The following is a 15,953-nucleotide window of genomic DNA, read 5'->3' as shown; positions in this document are numbered from 1 at the left end:
CGGCCGCCTGGACGCTACCACCAGCCCTGAGCCCGCTAAGGGGTGGGGGCGGGGTGTTGTCCTCGTGGGACTCGTGTCCTGAAGAGCTGTGCTTGTGGCCTCTCTAGGGGAGAATGGGTTCTCTGCCTCACAAGGAGAAAAAGACTGAGGCTCAGGTCGGAAGAGTGTACACTCCTACTAGAGCTTATGTTCATGCCTCTCCCTGAGAAAGGAAGAGGGGGCGGGAAAGTCAGCAACGCCCCCTCGGGAGCCTATTCGGTCCCAAGATCTAGAGCACCGGAAGTGTTGGCGACGTGTCAGTGCGCCCTACTCTAAACCTTCCCTCCTAGGCCACCTTTCCTATTCAGCTGCGGGATTCCGGGGCCGCCTGGGCGCTGCACCCCGCCACTTCCGCATTTAACCGCCGCTTCAACCGAACTCCCAACCTGTGCGCGCGCTCCCTCTCGAGCCTGATGGTTGGGCCGGCGCCTGGGAGTAGCCACGCCCTTTCCCTCGCCTGGCAGCCAATGGACGGGCGTTTCTCGGCGGGGTGATGGGTAATTAATGAGGGTCGGGCGCTGATTGGCTGCAGGGTCGTGGCCGGGGGCTGGGCGGCGGGGTAGGTTGTTCCTGAGGTGGGAGGCGGCACCCGTGGCTGAGAAGGAGGCCTGAGAGCGACATGTCCCCGGCGGCCGAGGCAGAGCGGCCCGTGGCGCTGTTTTTCTGAGTCCGGGGCGGCCTGGCGGCCGGCTGAGGACGAGGGTCGGCGGAGGCTGCCCCCGCTGTGGTGGCCGCCATGCTGGGGGCCCGGGCGGTTGAGGGAGCCGCGGTGGCGCTCCTGCGACTGCTACTGCTGCTACTGCTGCTGCTGCTGCCGGCGCTCCGGGGGCCGGGGCTCGGCGTGGTCGGCTCGGCGGGGGCCGGGCTACCCGAGAGCGTCATTTGGGCCGTCAACGCGGGCGGCGAGGCGCATGTGGACGTGCACGGGATCCACTTCCGCAAGGACCCTTTGGAAGGCCGGGTGGGCCGAGGTGAGAGCCCCTCAGCCGAGCCGTGGGATCCGGGGCCTGCCGTGCTGGGAGCAGCCGGCCGAGGGCTGCGGGCCCTGAGCCCCCTCCTCGACCCTGGGGCCACGTCTCTGGAGCCAAGTGTCTCTCTCAGCAGTTTCCTGGGACCCGGTCCGAGCTCAGAGCCTGGCGCTGGCTCGAAGCTACGAAGAACAATTGAGGCAGAGTTGGCGAGAAGTTATATTTGGACCTCACATCCTGCATTTTCTTAACCCCTCACTTCCACCCGATCTGGGAAAGTAAAGACGAGGGCGGCCTCTTGCCACCCGAGGCCTCACGGGTTGTAGGTTATCAGAGCCCCAGGCCTGGGTGGTTTTGCTCTCCTATCAAGACAGTTCCTGGTAGATTCCTGCCATCCCAGAAACGAGCCGCTTTTCTTACCCCTTCTGCAGGAACGGGGCTTGATTCTTAGCCAGCATAGGAAGGAATCTTCGAAGAGGATGGGCCAGGAAAGTTTGATTGTAGCCTCCTCCCGCCCCCCTTTTAGAGCTAGGAATATGTGTGCTTAAAGGTGGAAGTTGAGGCCACCCCAGAGGGTGGTTATACTGAAAAAACGTGAGGCTGATAGAGTGTCAACTGGGTCAGCCAGTGTAAGATCTGAGTATTGGGTTCCAGAGTGTGTAGAGCCTACCCTAAGTGGCCTTGAGAGGTATGATTCCAGTGTATGGGAAAAATGATTTTGACTTAACTGACGAGCAACAGCGGTTTTTAGAGAGCTGCGCAGTTCTCAAAGCTAGGGTGAGAATAGCCAGGGGAGCTGGTTAAAAATGCAAATTCCAGACCTAGTAGATTAAACCCACCTTTCTGCACCAGGGGCTTCTGATGTTGGTCATCCCCAGACCAGACTTTGGGAAAATCTGCTCTAGACTCTTGTTTCTTCTGTAAGTGGGATTGGACAACAGGTTTAAGAGGGAAGTTCCTTACTTCATGTGTTGGAAGGAGATTTATGTTGTATGCTGGGTTCAGAGGCTGCCAAATTGGCAGTATGCCATCTCCAGAAAACCAAGAGACAGACTTTCTCTCATTCTTCCACGATGCCCAGATTTGGCTCTTGCCTTTAGGAAAGGGTTTAACTTAGTTCTTCCAAGATAATTGCAGTGTCCTGGAGTTTGTTATATTAGCGAGTTTATTGCTTCCATACATGTGAGGGTGTTGGGACACAGGGCTGTTTTCTGAAGTTCTATGTTTGTCTTGGAATTTAGTTAGCCCTGGCATGTAGGTCTCAGTAGCTTGGGTTCAGCTGAGTCAGGGCTCCAGTCTTTAGCAGCTGTAACAGCAGCCAAAGCCGGACTTAATATTTAAGCAGGAGGTCATTGCTATCTCCATCCTGGACCCTTCCTCTTTCCTCATGGGTGTGGGCCCGGAGGAAGGAGCCCTTGAGGAAACTAGAGACCGTTTGTGGACTTTGCCTCTTGAGATAGCAGTGGTGAGGACAGTGTGCAGATGGTTTCTCTCACTTAACAGATACCAGGCTTCACATACGTTACGTTATCCTATTAGGTTTATTGTGCAGAGGAAGAAGCTAAGACCATACAGGTTTAGTTCCCAGCTTCTTTCTCCTCTTATTCGGAAATCCTGGTTTTAATTTGCTGGTGTAGGTGATTTTGGGGGTGGAGCGGGGGAGGTGCTGGCGCTTGTCAGCATTCATCCAGTCTCTGTGTCCTTCGGTTATTGGTTCATGGTTGCAGTTTCTTTGGAGCTTATTGTAGCAGGTAAAATTACATGAGACCTACCCAAGCCCATGTGTACTGGAGCCCGGCATTTGGGGCACTCTATAAACAGGTTCCCTGCTCCACTCTGTGAGAGTATGACAAACGTGGACCGTGAATTGTAGCGATAGGAAGGGGTAGATGAAGAGTGGAGGCTGGTTGTCAGCTGCAGCTTGGACCAGCCTGTTGCAACATTGCACACTGGGTTCCTGAGAGTAATTTTTGGGGGCCTTAGATCTGGGCCTGAGACGTGGTTCGGCTTCCACTCTCGGGAGGCAACTCTGTAGTTTCTTTCTGTGCTAAGGAGTCGGCACCACAGAGGGAGGTGTAGCTGTTCACTCTGCCTTCCCTTCTCTGGCACCGTTTAGGTAGGATGTGCCAGGTACTTGGAGACCCTTGCCTCATGCAGCTATTTCCACTAATTGCGGTAGGAGCTGTATGTCTTATTTCTTTTGCCACATGCCTCTGATATTGTTTCTGTCATGCTGAAGGAAGTTCATTTTATGTTGACTGAATTCAGGTATTTGTTGCCAAGTTAATCCAGATAAGGGTTTGGCCTGCTTTTGAACTTGGTGTTTCTCTGTAGTGTCTTTGTAGTTCAGCATTCTTGTAACTGAGTGGCCTAGGGCACCTAGTGGCTTTTGCTTTCAAAGGCACTCCATAATATTTATTGAATTTCATTTCTGCCTCGAGGATAGCTAGTGCTCATCGGAGATACTTACAGCTTGGGAAAGGCTTTTTCAACTTGTGGGCTTCACCAGATGGTAGTACCACTGTGCCTCGGCAGTGCTCAACTTGGGGTTTTGGCATGCTGAACATTCTGGGTTCTTTTCAACTTGCTCATTGTGGGTTCCTCCTGATTGAGGAGGAAAAGACCTGGTTATTTGGCCTGAGAGCATAAAACTTGGCTTGGTTTTGGGAGAGGCTATTTCCTCTTCATAGAAAGATACCTGCTGATCATTTGTATGACCTTGAAGAACACACTTTACCTCTCTGGGCTTTGTTTTCCTTTTTTAGTATAACTTACGATGCTTTAGAAATCAGTGGCCCTGAGTCTGAAAACTCTTCTGTCCAGAATGGGTTAAAGTGTGTCTTTTTCTGTGCTCAGTGACCTTTTACATGAAGTTACAACTAGGGCATATCATGATTCCAGATGGGTAAAAATGTGGCTTAGAGCCTGAGCCTATCAGATTACTGATTCTGCAAGCCTAAGGAAGACCCTTTTCTGGGCAGCCTTCCTTTTGGCTGGGGAGGGATTTGGCTTTGGGGGATAAGAACTAAAAAGAGGATGAGAGTCACTGCTCCCTCTGATTTGCTGAAGGCCATGGGATTTGTTTAGAATTCTCTCCCTATACTGTCACCTAAGAGGCAGGCTTCATCTTCAGGCCCTCCAAGTAGTAGAATTTCATAGGTAGAGAATTTAAGTGGGTGGTAGCCCCCATTTTACAGGTGAGAAAACACCTGGAGAAAATAATTTGTTCCAAATCCCATCATAGGTGGCAGAGCCAGGATTCAGATCCAGGCCTGTCTTATAAAACTGGGGCTGAATTTTTCGAGCAGCGTGGCTCCTCCATTGTCCTGAACTAAGAATCTTAGCAGCAGACATAATGTAGGCCCTTCGGCCCCCTTCCTTTCTGGTTAACTGTCTGAACTATATTGTGCCAACTTCAGCAGTGTGCTGATTGTGTACACTTCACTGTATTTTAGAGAAATCTGTTTAGCTGTGAATACATAAAGTCTAAGGGGGAAAGAAAAAAATCCTTTTTGCTGCTGCATCTCTTGGGACTTGGGCAAATGCAACTTTACATGTGGCAGATCTCCTGGGAAAGCCACTTGGGCTTTAAAGGGAAAATATTTAAAGGTAATTCCAAGGTTGTTAAGTAGTTTTTATTCACATGGCTGAGTTTTCTTAGTTGTGAGACTAAGGCTGTTACAGATTACATTACTGTCAGTTTCTCACTTTTTCCACTCGGCAAGAAAAAAAAAAAGATTCCCCACACATGCACAAAATTTTCTGTGTATCTAAAAAGCAAATCTAGTTAATGTTCCAAATTTGTAAGGATCATGGTTCTCATGGAAGAAGGAAATTCTTAGAACTCAAGTGGAAGAGAAGTAGCAGTCTTTTAATCTTTATGGGTTTGTGCCCTGGTGTAATGGTTTGAGCCTGGGAAAGAGCTGAGGTGTGTTGGCAGTGCATCCTTTGTAGTGCTACTTAGCACCCTTCTTTGATTTCTTGAGAAGAAATAAGAAGAAAAAGGTCTGAAGACAAAAGGGCAGTGAGTTTTCTATTGCATTGTCTCATCAGGTCCATCTGATGTCATGGCTAACTGTCCCCTTACAGGAACTGTTAACAGTTATGTTTATTTTTTTGAGGGCTTGACCTTAGCCCTCAAAGCCCTCCAAGATCCCCTTGGAGTTTTGATGATTCAGAAGGTAAAGCTCCAGGGATGACTGCTCTTGGACATCTCCCAAAGGACCTAGGTGCCAAATGTCTTCAGAGTCACTGTGTGAGATTGGAAGGTGGTTTTGAAATCTTAATTCCGGGCTGGAGGAGCGACTGGGCCTGTACCAAAATCATTGCTAAGTCTGTAGTTTGGAAAGTAGATTTATGGAGCACTGGAAAGCCTCATTGTGTTTACTGATAAAGGAATCAGAGAAGCTACTTTCGAAGGAGGAAGCATAGCTATTCATCTCTGGGGCTGGAGTGTGGTTGGTGTCTCATGTTTGAGGAAAGACCCCAGTCTAGTTTGTTATGGAGCGGGAGAAAAACATACATAGTTTTGTCTTCTACCAAGGCTGGGGAAGAGGGCTGGGGGCAATAGAGGTTTTCCGCTCTTCTGATACCGACCCAAGATATGTAACTTTTTACCCTTTCTTTTTTTTTTTTTTTAAATGTAAGCTCTATGCTCAGAGTGGGGCTTGAATACTCATAACTCTGAGATCAAGAGCCACATGCTCGACCAACTGAGCCACCCAGGCGTCTTTTTACTTTTACCCTGCCTTATTCCCTGTCAGTCTATGACATGGGAAAGGTGGCTCCCCAAGGACTTGGGCATCTTAGGCCAGAGGTGCCAGTAGGACCTTGGCAGATTTTTTCTTGCTAGGATGGCTCTAGCCCTGTGGAGAGAATAGCATGGCTTCACTGCTGTGCAGGCACCTCCTTTGTTGCTGTTTGTTAGTTCAGCAAATCATATTAAGTGCCTGTTTATGTGCCAGCCACCTTCTTAGGTGCTGGGGACACAGTAGGAACTTTTTTTCTTCTTTCGATTTAACTGGGGGAATGTGCAAGAGAGAGTAGGTGAGGTTGAGTTTTGTGAGTTTGTGAGAATTAAGGTGCTTGCATGTAAAGGAAATTAGCATCACACCCTTCTTATGAGCATGTTTCTCTTTACCAGCCTTGGAACTTTGTGAATGAAAATTATAAAAAGCAACTAAGCTGGTATCTTACTTGCAGTAAAGACAATGCAGAAATGACTTTCCTAACATAGCCTGTTTGTTTTAGACTCTTGAGCTTTTCTGAATGAAAAAAACAAAACAAAACAAACCACACACATTCTCTGAACTTAATCATCTTGCAGAGTTCTTGGCCATCCCCCCCTGTTTTATGAGCTTTCTCTGAAGCTCCCCTTCTCAGGGACCCAGGAAACTGTAGCTATCGCCTGTTTTCTTCCTGTCACTCTCTGTGCAGTTGAGGAAAGTCATTTTAACAGGCTTTTAAAAAGTTCTACTCTGAGGGTTAGGGAGCTGTTGGGGTGATTAGTGTTTGGTTTCTCTCACTTTACTCTTCCTTGGTAATGGCTCTCTAATTCTTGCCTTTGTGTCTGGTCTCTTTAGAGCCAGGCGGATAGGGGGTGGCCCCTTCCCCTGGGAAGGTTACTAGCGTTGCCCTGGAAATGGCTGGCAGTTCTGGGGTCTCTGCTTTTTTTGTGTGTCTTGCCTCTGATGTGGTTTCTCTTGTTTTTTGTCCACAGCCTCTGACTACGGTATGAAACTGCCTATCCTGCGTTCCAACCCGGAGGACCAGATCCTGTATCAAACAGAGCGGTACAATGAGGAGACTTTTGGCTACGAAGTGCCCATTAAGGAGGAGGGGGATTATGTGCTGGTGTTGAAATTTGCCGAGGTCTACTTTGCACAGTCCCAGCAGAAGGTGAGGCCTGGTCAATGGGACATTGCCACTCTTGGATAGTCCCCTGCTATGGGCCAGAGAATGTAAGAGCCTCCCCAGAAGGGAGGAACAGGTGAGCTTTGAGGAAAAGCTGGATTACTTCTGCCCCTAGAGAAGCAATGTCCCATTGCTCACAAGGCTGCACTTGCCTTGGGGGTCGGTGACAGAAGGCAATGCCAGAATCTTAGTTCTTGGCAACTAACTGATCCTGGTTGTCCTCCTCGGTTGTCAGCACCTTCTTGTATTTAGCCTTATTCTTTTCCTGTCTCTTCTTGCGAATTTCCTTCTGTCCACGTTGAGCTTTTTGTTTGTATTCTTTGTTCCTAAGGCCAGTATGAGACCTTGACAGTGAAAGAACTTGGCTTTGATTTAGCTCATGTAAAGAACTCGGTACCCTTGACTATATCCAGCCCTGTCATTTTAAAAATTATTTCTGAACTTGAAGATCCGGGCAGGTACATGATGTCCAGCTGCTAAAGGGGTATGAAGCTGATGGTTTTGACATTGTCTCTCTCTCTCTCTCTCTTTTTTTTTTAATTGTGGAAGGTATTTGATGTGCGATTGAATGGCCATGTTGTGGTGAAGGACTTGGATATCTTTGATCGTGTTGGGCACAGCACAGCTCATGATGAAATCATCCCTATGAGCATCAGAAAGGGGAAGCTGAGTGTCCAAGGGGAGGTGTCCACCTTCACAGGGAAACTCTACATCGAGTTTGTTAAGGTAATGCTCTCCCTCTGCCCTCCCTGCTGAGGAAATGTTTAATAAAAGAATGGGTGCAGGGGGAATGTTTACTGCTGTGTGGTGCTGACCATGGTTTCCCATTTCCTAGGGGTACTATGACAATCCCAAAGTTTGTGCACTCTACATCATGGCTGGGACAGTGGATGGTAAGTGGCGTCTTTAACCTCCTTTTTTCCTTGGGCTGAAGGATATAGTTGAGGAAACCCTTGCGGGAATAATTTAGCTGATCACTCTTGTGAGAACACTTAAAGCCAAATTGTGGGGAATCCAGAGCCAGATGGATGGGGATGAAGCGTAGCATGGTGCTGGCCATAAGCTTTGGAGTAAGGTCTGTTCAAATTTTGTTGCTGCCACTTAATCAGCTCTTTGGTTTTGGACAAATTTCTTTAACTTCACTGTAAATTTGGCTTAATAATGGTACCTACTGGTGTGCCCTGACCTTGTAGTCTTTTGGAATTGCCTAAAACTTGTCCTTATTCTCTTTCTTTGACATCTATTTCCTGGGAGCAAAAAGGGAAAAGGCAAAAGGAGGGGGAGTCCTTTAGCATTTTGGTATGCTCTGAGAGAGTCCAGAATTGCTGGACTGTACTGGACAAAAGTTTACTGACCAATGTCTCCTTGTTCTTGGGATCCAGCCTTAGGGTGTATCGCTTTCTCAGCATTGCGATGATCCTACCCACCAGCTTCCCAGGCTGATTTTTTGCAGAGAAAGCTTGTGTCTAAGTGACTTTTCACCTCCATTCCACCTCTGTACATTTTCCCAACTCATCCTGAATGCACCAGGGGGCTCATCCTGTTGTCTTGATGTGTCCCCAGATGCTGGGATTCTGACATCTAGGCAGAAGTCTTGCCACAAAAACAGATTTGTAGCTTGATCCCCTAAGGAGGAGGCAGAGCAGAGGGGTAGTGAGTGCTGACAACCCAAGGCCCTGTGGCTCAGCTTTTCCTCAGTTGCTTTGTGAATCAGAAGGGAATGTGGGATTGCGGAGGCTGAAGGAGGGATTTGAAAAGGTTAAGTTTTGGGTGTCGGGTCATTGTCTCTGTTCAATCTGGTCCTCCCGTGGTTCTGAAGAAGTAGGACAGGAAGAGGAGATAGCGAACCTCCCTGGGCGCAGGGCTTTTACTGTGTTTTAGTTAAATCTAAAGAAGACTAAGTGTTTGCAGCAATCTGCTATTCTCTAGGCCAGGAGCTATTTCTGCTACTTCTTTTTTTTTCCTGTGGACCCAGCTTAGGTCGTAGCATCTCTTTATTGTGGCTCATTTACGGCTCTTAAGGGTCTCACTCAAATGCCGTGGATCTTACTTAACAGGTCTCTGTTTTCTCGTGTCAGATGTACCAAAGCTGCAGCCTCATCCAGGACTGGAGAAGAAAGAGGAGGAGGAGGAAGAAGAAGAATACGATGAAGGGTCTAACCTCAAAAGACAGACCAATAAGAACCGGGTGCAGTCAGGCCCCCGCACGCCCAACCCCTATGCCTCGGACAACAGCAGCCTCATGTTTCCCATCCTGGTGGCCTTCGGAGTCTTCATTCCAACCCTCTTCTGCCTCTGCCGGTTGTGAGAACAATACCATCCTGAACTGGGTGGAGGGGTGAGGGAAAGAAACCAAACATGTTCGTTTTGGTTTCTGTATTTTTCACAGTGATTAACAAAAAAACAAACAGACAAAAACCACACACAAAAAGTAAAGGAGAAAAAAAGAGGCAGAGTGGGTAGAGAGCAGCCCTCATCCACCACTGGTCCCAGCCCTGCTTCAGTCCTTGTGCTCTCTTTGTGGCTGGCCCCAGCCGTCTCTTTCCTCTCCAGGGTACTTAGGGTAAAGCGGATCCTACACGTTCAAGGATCCTCGTCTGCACACCTAGTGGAAAGAACTCTGAACCCAGAGCAGACACGGTTCCTTTTTTTAGGTTAGAAATTAACAGCAGGGAAATGTCATCTTACTACCTGAGAAGACCAGCGCTGGGAGTTGGGTATGTTCCGAAGTGACGTCCAGATAAGTTTTCAGATGTCCTGGGATTGAAAGTGTGTGTGCTTTGTGTATGTGTGAAGGTGTATAATTTGTATGATAAAGATGAAAACAGAGGGGGATTAAACAAAAAAAGAAAGAAAAGTAGATACTTCCTTACTTGGAAGCCTTTCTGGTTTCAGCCTAATGATGCTTCCACCTTAAGTGTTTGCGCTTTGTCATTGCTTGTCTCCCTGACATGTGCCAGTTAGAGGACTGTCTGGTATCCAAGACGAATAGTTTATGTCAGGTCCTCAAGTTGCCTCTGACTTGTTACCACAACAAATCATTTTAATTTCAGTGCCTGTTGGGGACTTGATTTCCTCTCATTTTCTCCCCCTTAATCTGGCTCATTTGAAATCTCTTCTCTCTCTCCCAATCATCCCGCTAAGTTATTGCCAAGAAGGGAAGGAGACATGGGGATTTGGGGTTCCCTTTGCTTGAATGTCTTATCCTCTACCACCTCACCTTGTTGGTACTTCCCTCCCTGGATCTCTGAGCCAGCAGCCAGGAGGACCTGACCCAGCAGTTCTTTTACTGGCCCCTCTGTAGGGTCTTGCTGCCAGGGGACAGGGATGCTTCCCAGCCTGCAGCAACACAACACTTGACCTTAAAAGTCTCTTCTGGTCTTTGGATTAGAAAAGGCTTATGTTAGCATAACTTAAGAGCCACCTCAGAGACTTGAGCCCTACTAAGTGACTGACCACTGTTTAGAGTGTCTGTCTAGTATCTGATGTTCATTTTTTCCCATCTTGTGTCTGTGGCACAAGTCAACCAGTTTTGGTTTATGCCCAGGGCTGCCCCACAGAACTAGACTGATTGTATCTGGCCCGGGGGTGCCTCTCACTGATCTTAATAGTATGCCCCTCTGCCCTTTCATCTCCCTATCCAAGTTACACTTGAGTTCTTGGTGTGACGGGGCTGAAAGATTTCCAGTCAGCCATAGTCCTGGCAGCTCGGAAGCCAAACCTTAGCATCTAAGTGTCTGTCTTAAATTCCCTGGAAAAACTTCTGCAGGAAATGAAGCTTCCCTGTTCTCTTCCTTTCTGGTCACTGTTATCCTTTTCCCAGTTAGGGCAGCAATGACGGAGGACCCAGCCAAGCTACAAGGAATTTTGTGGATGGAAGGCAGCAGGATTAGCTTCTGCTTGGGCTGGAGCACCACAGAATCTCAGACAAGGCTCATCATTTTAGAATGTGTTTAATTTTGTCTTTTTTTTTTTTTTTTAATGTTTTTAAAGAGCTCCATATATTTGAACCGTTCGTTATGTGACAAAGTAAGTAGCCTTTGGGCTCATGTCCTGGGTTTTGACTCTTGATGAGTTACTCTGGGCCAGCATTTAGTCCTTTGAGAGTTGGAGCCTTTTATTTTAGCTGTGACTTAGGCCTCAGTAGTAGGGTATTGAGTCAGGCATCTGGATGGCTGTGGCCTGAGGCCGCAGTAAGAGGAACACTTCTGGAGTGCTTCACAAAGCTCCCTGCTTTAAAGGATGGCATCCTATGGCCTTGATCCTGGGGACCCCCTGCCTGGGGCAGTGGACATCCTATTGATTGGGCTTCTGACAGTGGCTTCGGTTCGTCTTCCATCAGAAGTCCCCACAGCTGTAGTCCACTGCCAGCGAAGGAGACGAGATGAGGAAGGAGGATGTGCTGCCTCCATTTTGCCTTGTTTGTTAGTTTGCCTGGGTCTCTGAGGAAGGAGGGGTCCCGCCTCCTCACCTCAACGCATCCCTTCAGTGACTCAGAGTCTCAGAAGGAAACCCTGGCTCCTGGGGCCATTTCCTAATGGTACTGTAAGCCAAGCAGCTTTGCTTCCAAGCCCACCCCTGTTTCCAAGCCCACTTCTTTCCCCTGAGCTCAGGGATAGGGATGGGCATTTTCCTCTGCTTGTGTCCGAAAGGAAGGAACATCTTTCTATGGCTCACAAAAACTAAAGGAGAAGTGAGGAAACAGGAAGAAGTATGGTGGGGGCCCGGGTAGAGTCCCCTGGAGCCAAGCCCACCCAGCTAACAGAGCTGCCCAGGGCCGGTCACAGTTGGCCCAGGATGCTGAACTTGAAAGCTTGTTTTTTGTTTTTTTTTTGTTTTTGGCTCCTCCAAGATGATATAGGTACATGAAGTTTAGGTTAAAGGGGTGGGGTGGGGCACTCTGTATTTTTATTTTTGTATTGTGTGTGTCACGAATTACTCTGTTCATCGTTTGCTTTTTGCACTGTGTGTTCCCCTGCCTATATTTTGAGCTAGTGTGAGGACCAGGCAGCCACGCTGCCGGGAGTCTGTCTGGGGTTGGGGAGGTGATGAGGGATGCCACTGAGGCCTGGGGAAAGGGATATCTGGGCACTTCTACTGGATCCATGCTCCCCTAGGTTTTTAGATTTCCCTGACCCCAGCTGGCCAAAGCCAAGAACAGATGGCCAAGATGAAACTCCTTTTTTGGTTCAGTTTCTGGGTAGACCACACAAAGATGTCTGCTGGGGATGGGCTGAGAATCTGCAGCCTAGCTCTGATTTGGGTCAGGGGCCAGGTGGCCGTTGTGGGTTTTACTCACGCTGACTGAAATGTTGTGCCAGGAAATAATCTGTGGGACCCATGTTCCCTAAACCAGGTCCATTTTCCCATAAAGTCTCCGCTATGGAGGAGAAGCTGCTCAGTGGATATCTTGAATTCTGGTGACTTGAAAGATGGTTCTCTTCACATGTCAGTGGGGTCAGACTCCCGGGGGGGCCATAGGGCCTACAGGGCCACCGGCTGGTTTGAGAGTGTGACCGTGTTCTCTTTTTCCCACTGTTTGCCTAAGAGATACTGGCCTGAAATTGGGGGATCACATTAGAGGTCAATTAGACTTTGAAGAGATGAGGTGAAGTTTAGGTTTACCTCCCCCTTTCTGTGCCTGGAAACTGTTTAATCCAGTTTCAGAATTGTGTTTTGACTTCTTTATCTTTTTGGAGAAGCTTCTGTTTTAAGGAATTTCTCTTCCTTCTTATCCTGCCTCTACTTTCTCCTGAGAAGGCCTGGCCATGGCTTCTAGAATCTCAGTTGAACTTCAGAAAACAGCAGCAGTATTTTCCCTTTCCTAGCAGGTATACTCCTTTCTCTAGAAATTGGCTCACCTTGGGAAGCCCAGGGAAAGAGTCCACAAGTTCTCTACCCTCCCTGGAGATTGGGGCAGGACCCACCCCCGGTCAGCACAGTGCCTTTTCCTCTCCTGCTCTGAGCCAGGGTGGGCATTCCCTCTAGATTCAGGTCTGGGCAGGGGTCTTTCAGTCCCTGCCATGGGGCTGCTTCCCCATCCCTCTCTCCCCTTCCCCTTTGCTGGCCGGCTCTGACCTAATTCAAGTGTCTTCTTGCCTCAAGGAGCCTTAATGGCATCAAGTGGCAACATTTAATATTGTCCTCCATGCCTCTCCAAAGGGCCTAGGAGAGCAGGTGAGCTTTCCAAACTGAGAGACTAACAGATGCTCCTGTTCAAAAAGGAAGGAGGAGGAGATGCTTTGGGCCTCCTTTTGCTGTGGCCCTGGGGAAGGAGCCTGGGGTAAGGCTAAGTGATAGTGCAGAAGCAGAACCAGAAACACCTGGGATGTGTTCAGAAATCTTAGAAGAAGTCTGCTTCTCTTCTATGGAAAGATCTAATTAGGGTTCAAAGAGCTCTAAGAAAATTGCAAAGAAGCCTTAATGTTCAAGCTTCAGAGAGATCAGAGTAGTTTCTCCCTATCCATCCGAGCTCAGACTCTTTCTGTATTTAGACCTCTCCTGGGGCAAGAGGGCTAGGTTTCCTCATTTTATTATGAGACCAGATTGGCATCAGTGGGTCAGCTGCCCAGCTAGGGCGGGTTTCTTTGTACAAGGGTGGCTTGCTGCCGATCTAGTTTGTCCTTCCCCAGCTGCCTTTTGGCTAGCCTGCCTTTGGTTGCCAAATCATTCTGATAAGAGCAGGTGATTTGGGGACTGGCTGGGTTGGCAGGAAAAGAGCAGGATGGATCTCTTGGGACGGTCCCCTTCCACCCTCCCCCACCCCCCCAGGAGTATAAAAACAAGGAGCCAGGATTGTGCTGGCAGCCAGGGAAACAGTAGTCCTGTTAGAGTTGGCAGGGAGGGCCCTGGCACCTCTCACATCCAGGCAGGCTTGTGAGATGGGGGCACATAGCACCAGGAGAAGCAGAACTTCATTCTCACCTCTATTTTGAGCTTCAGTGCTTTATTTCAGTATGAGGGAAAACAACAACAAACTGAAGTGTGCTTTCCGTCCTTTCAAAGGACAACTGTCGGGAAAGGAGAGCTGAGTTGCCAGGTGGGAGGGGAGAATTGGCAGGGAGATCTTCACGGCAAACCAGGAATGAGGCGTTCTTGACTCTTCTCTTCCCTGGTGTGTCATGATCCAGGGAATGAAAAGAAATTTGACCCTGGATTAGTCCCCTCCTTGGATTTTCCTTCCACCACGTTCTCACACGCTAGGACCGGCTGCCCATTCTGAGCACAGGGCAGCCTCTTCAACCATTATCGGCCTAACCTGGCTTGTCAGGAAACCCACCCCGCCCCTCCAGATTGGGCCTGGCTGCTCTATTCTGTACCAAGTACTGGAGAATAGTGTCAAGTTCGTAGTAACCCTGGTAGTTCCTAGATTCCCATCCTCTCCCTGCGGAGGTCAAACCAACTCTTTGTCTGTAGCCACAACATGCATTTACAGCAGCACAGTGAGGGGCTTTGAACCTGGCTGGCCCGGGAAAGCAATAGGGGTGGATAGAGCTGTCTTTCCTTCTGGGCTGTCTCCATCTGTCCCTACCCTTTACATGCCCCACCCTACTCCCACCAAAAAGTAAAAAAATCAGGATGTTTTTCACTGTCCATTGCTTTGTGTTTTAATAAACAATTTGCAGTGACACTCTGTTGAGATTGAGTTTGAACTTGATTGCAAAAAGGTGAAGTGATGGGGTGGGAAAAGGGAGACCTGGGGGCTCACTTGGCTGCGAAGGGCTCTCCTGTGACAAGACTAGGGGCTTTTGTCCATTTTTTTTTTTTTAATATTTTATTTATTTGACAGAGAGAGACATAGCGAGAGAGGGAACACAAGCAGGGGGAGTGGGAGAGGGAGAAGCAGGCTTCCCGCCGAGCAGGGAGCCCGATGCGGGGCTTGATCCCAGGACCCGGGATCATGACCCGAGCCGAAGGCAGACGCCCAACGACTGAGCCACCCAGGCACCCCTGGGGCTTTTGTCCATTTTAGCCGGGATATTTGTTTAAGGGAATGAATTTCTGTAAAACTCTGCCTGGCCATTTCAGCCAGCAATGCATTCAAGGAAAAATAAACAGTTGTTTTGTTTTGTTTCCACTTTCACTGGAACTCCAGGCCATGACTGTCTCCCTCCCAGTGCACATCTTTCACTCAGCTTCCGTGACAGCCTGTGGACAGACCAAGCCCTGGGACAGTTTTCTCTGCCCCCCCCCCCTTTTTTTTTGAGAGAGAGCGAGAGCACGCACTGTGGGATTGGGGTGGGGAGTGGGCAGAGGGAGAGGGAGAGAATCTTCAGCAAGCTTGACATGGGCTCAACACAGGGTTCAGTCTCACAACCGTGAGATCATAACCTGAGCCAAAATCAAGAGTCAGATGCTGAACCAACGGAGCCACCCACATACCCTAACTGCTTTCTCTTTTTCTAGTGTGTTGTCAGCGTTGAGTGTACATTGGGAAGGGGCAGAAAGACCAAAGGATGAGGGCGCCTGGGTGGCTCAGTTGGTTAAGCGACTGCCTTCGGCTCAGGTCATGATCCCGGAGTCCCGGGATCGAGTCCTACATCGGGCTCCCTGCTCGGCGGGGAGTCTGCTTCTCCCTCTAACCCTACCCCCTCTTGTGCTCTCTCTCTCACTCTCTCTCTCTCAAATAAATAAATAAAATCTTTAAAAAAAAAAAAAAAAAAAAAAAAAGACCAAAGGATGTTTTTCCTGTAATTTATCTCCCTCGTTTTACAGCTGAGGAACATGAAACTCAAAAAACTTAAGTAATTTACCCCAGGCTAGTCAGCAAACGGTCAAGGCAGGCTTCGAACTCCGTCTATCTGCCTGCAAAGCCCATGTTCTTTCTAAGGCTGTAAGGACAATGGTAGATACCTCTTATGGAGCCCTCGAAATGGATGAGGCACAATGCCCAGCACTTTTACAGATGTGACTCCTGTTTAATCTTCCAACAAACCAGTTGGTATTAGCCTTTCATAGGTGAAGTGACTTGCCCAAGGCCATACAGCCAGCAAAAGACAGAGCTGGGATTTTATACCCGGACTCTGGCTCTTG

General features: G+C 48.7%; 1 protein-coding gene across 1 annotated transcript; it reads left to right on the top strand.

Annotated features, from left to right (window-relative positions):
- Positions 1-598: 598 nt before the first annotated feature.
- MLEC (malectin) lies at positions 599-14,550 on the top strand. Its single transcript, XM_032431405.1, has 5 exons — positions 599-1,010; positions 6,727-6,905; positions 7,470-7,646; positions 7,756-7,813; positions 8,999-14,550. Exons 1-5 carry the CDS (start codon positions 776-778, stop codon positions 9,226-9,228), a joined length of 879 nt encoding a protein of 292 aa, XP_032287296.1. The 5' UTR covers positions 599-775; the 3' UTR covers positions 9,229-14,550.
- The last annotated feature ends 1,403 nt before the right edge of the window (positions 14,551-15,953 follow it).

Source organism: Phoca vitulina, unplaced genomic scaffold (assembly GCF_004348235.1).
Source record: "Phoca vitulina isolate PV1807 unplaced genomic scaffold, GSC_HSeal_1.0 scaffold46, whole genome shotgun sequence".
Lineage (NCBI taxonomy): Eukaryota > Metazoa > Chordata > Mammalia > Carnivora > Phocidae > Phoca > Phoca vitulina.
This window is presented reverse-complemented; position numbering and strand designations above follow the sequence as displayed.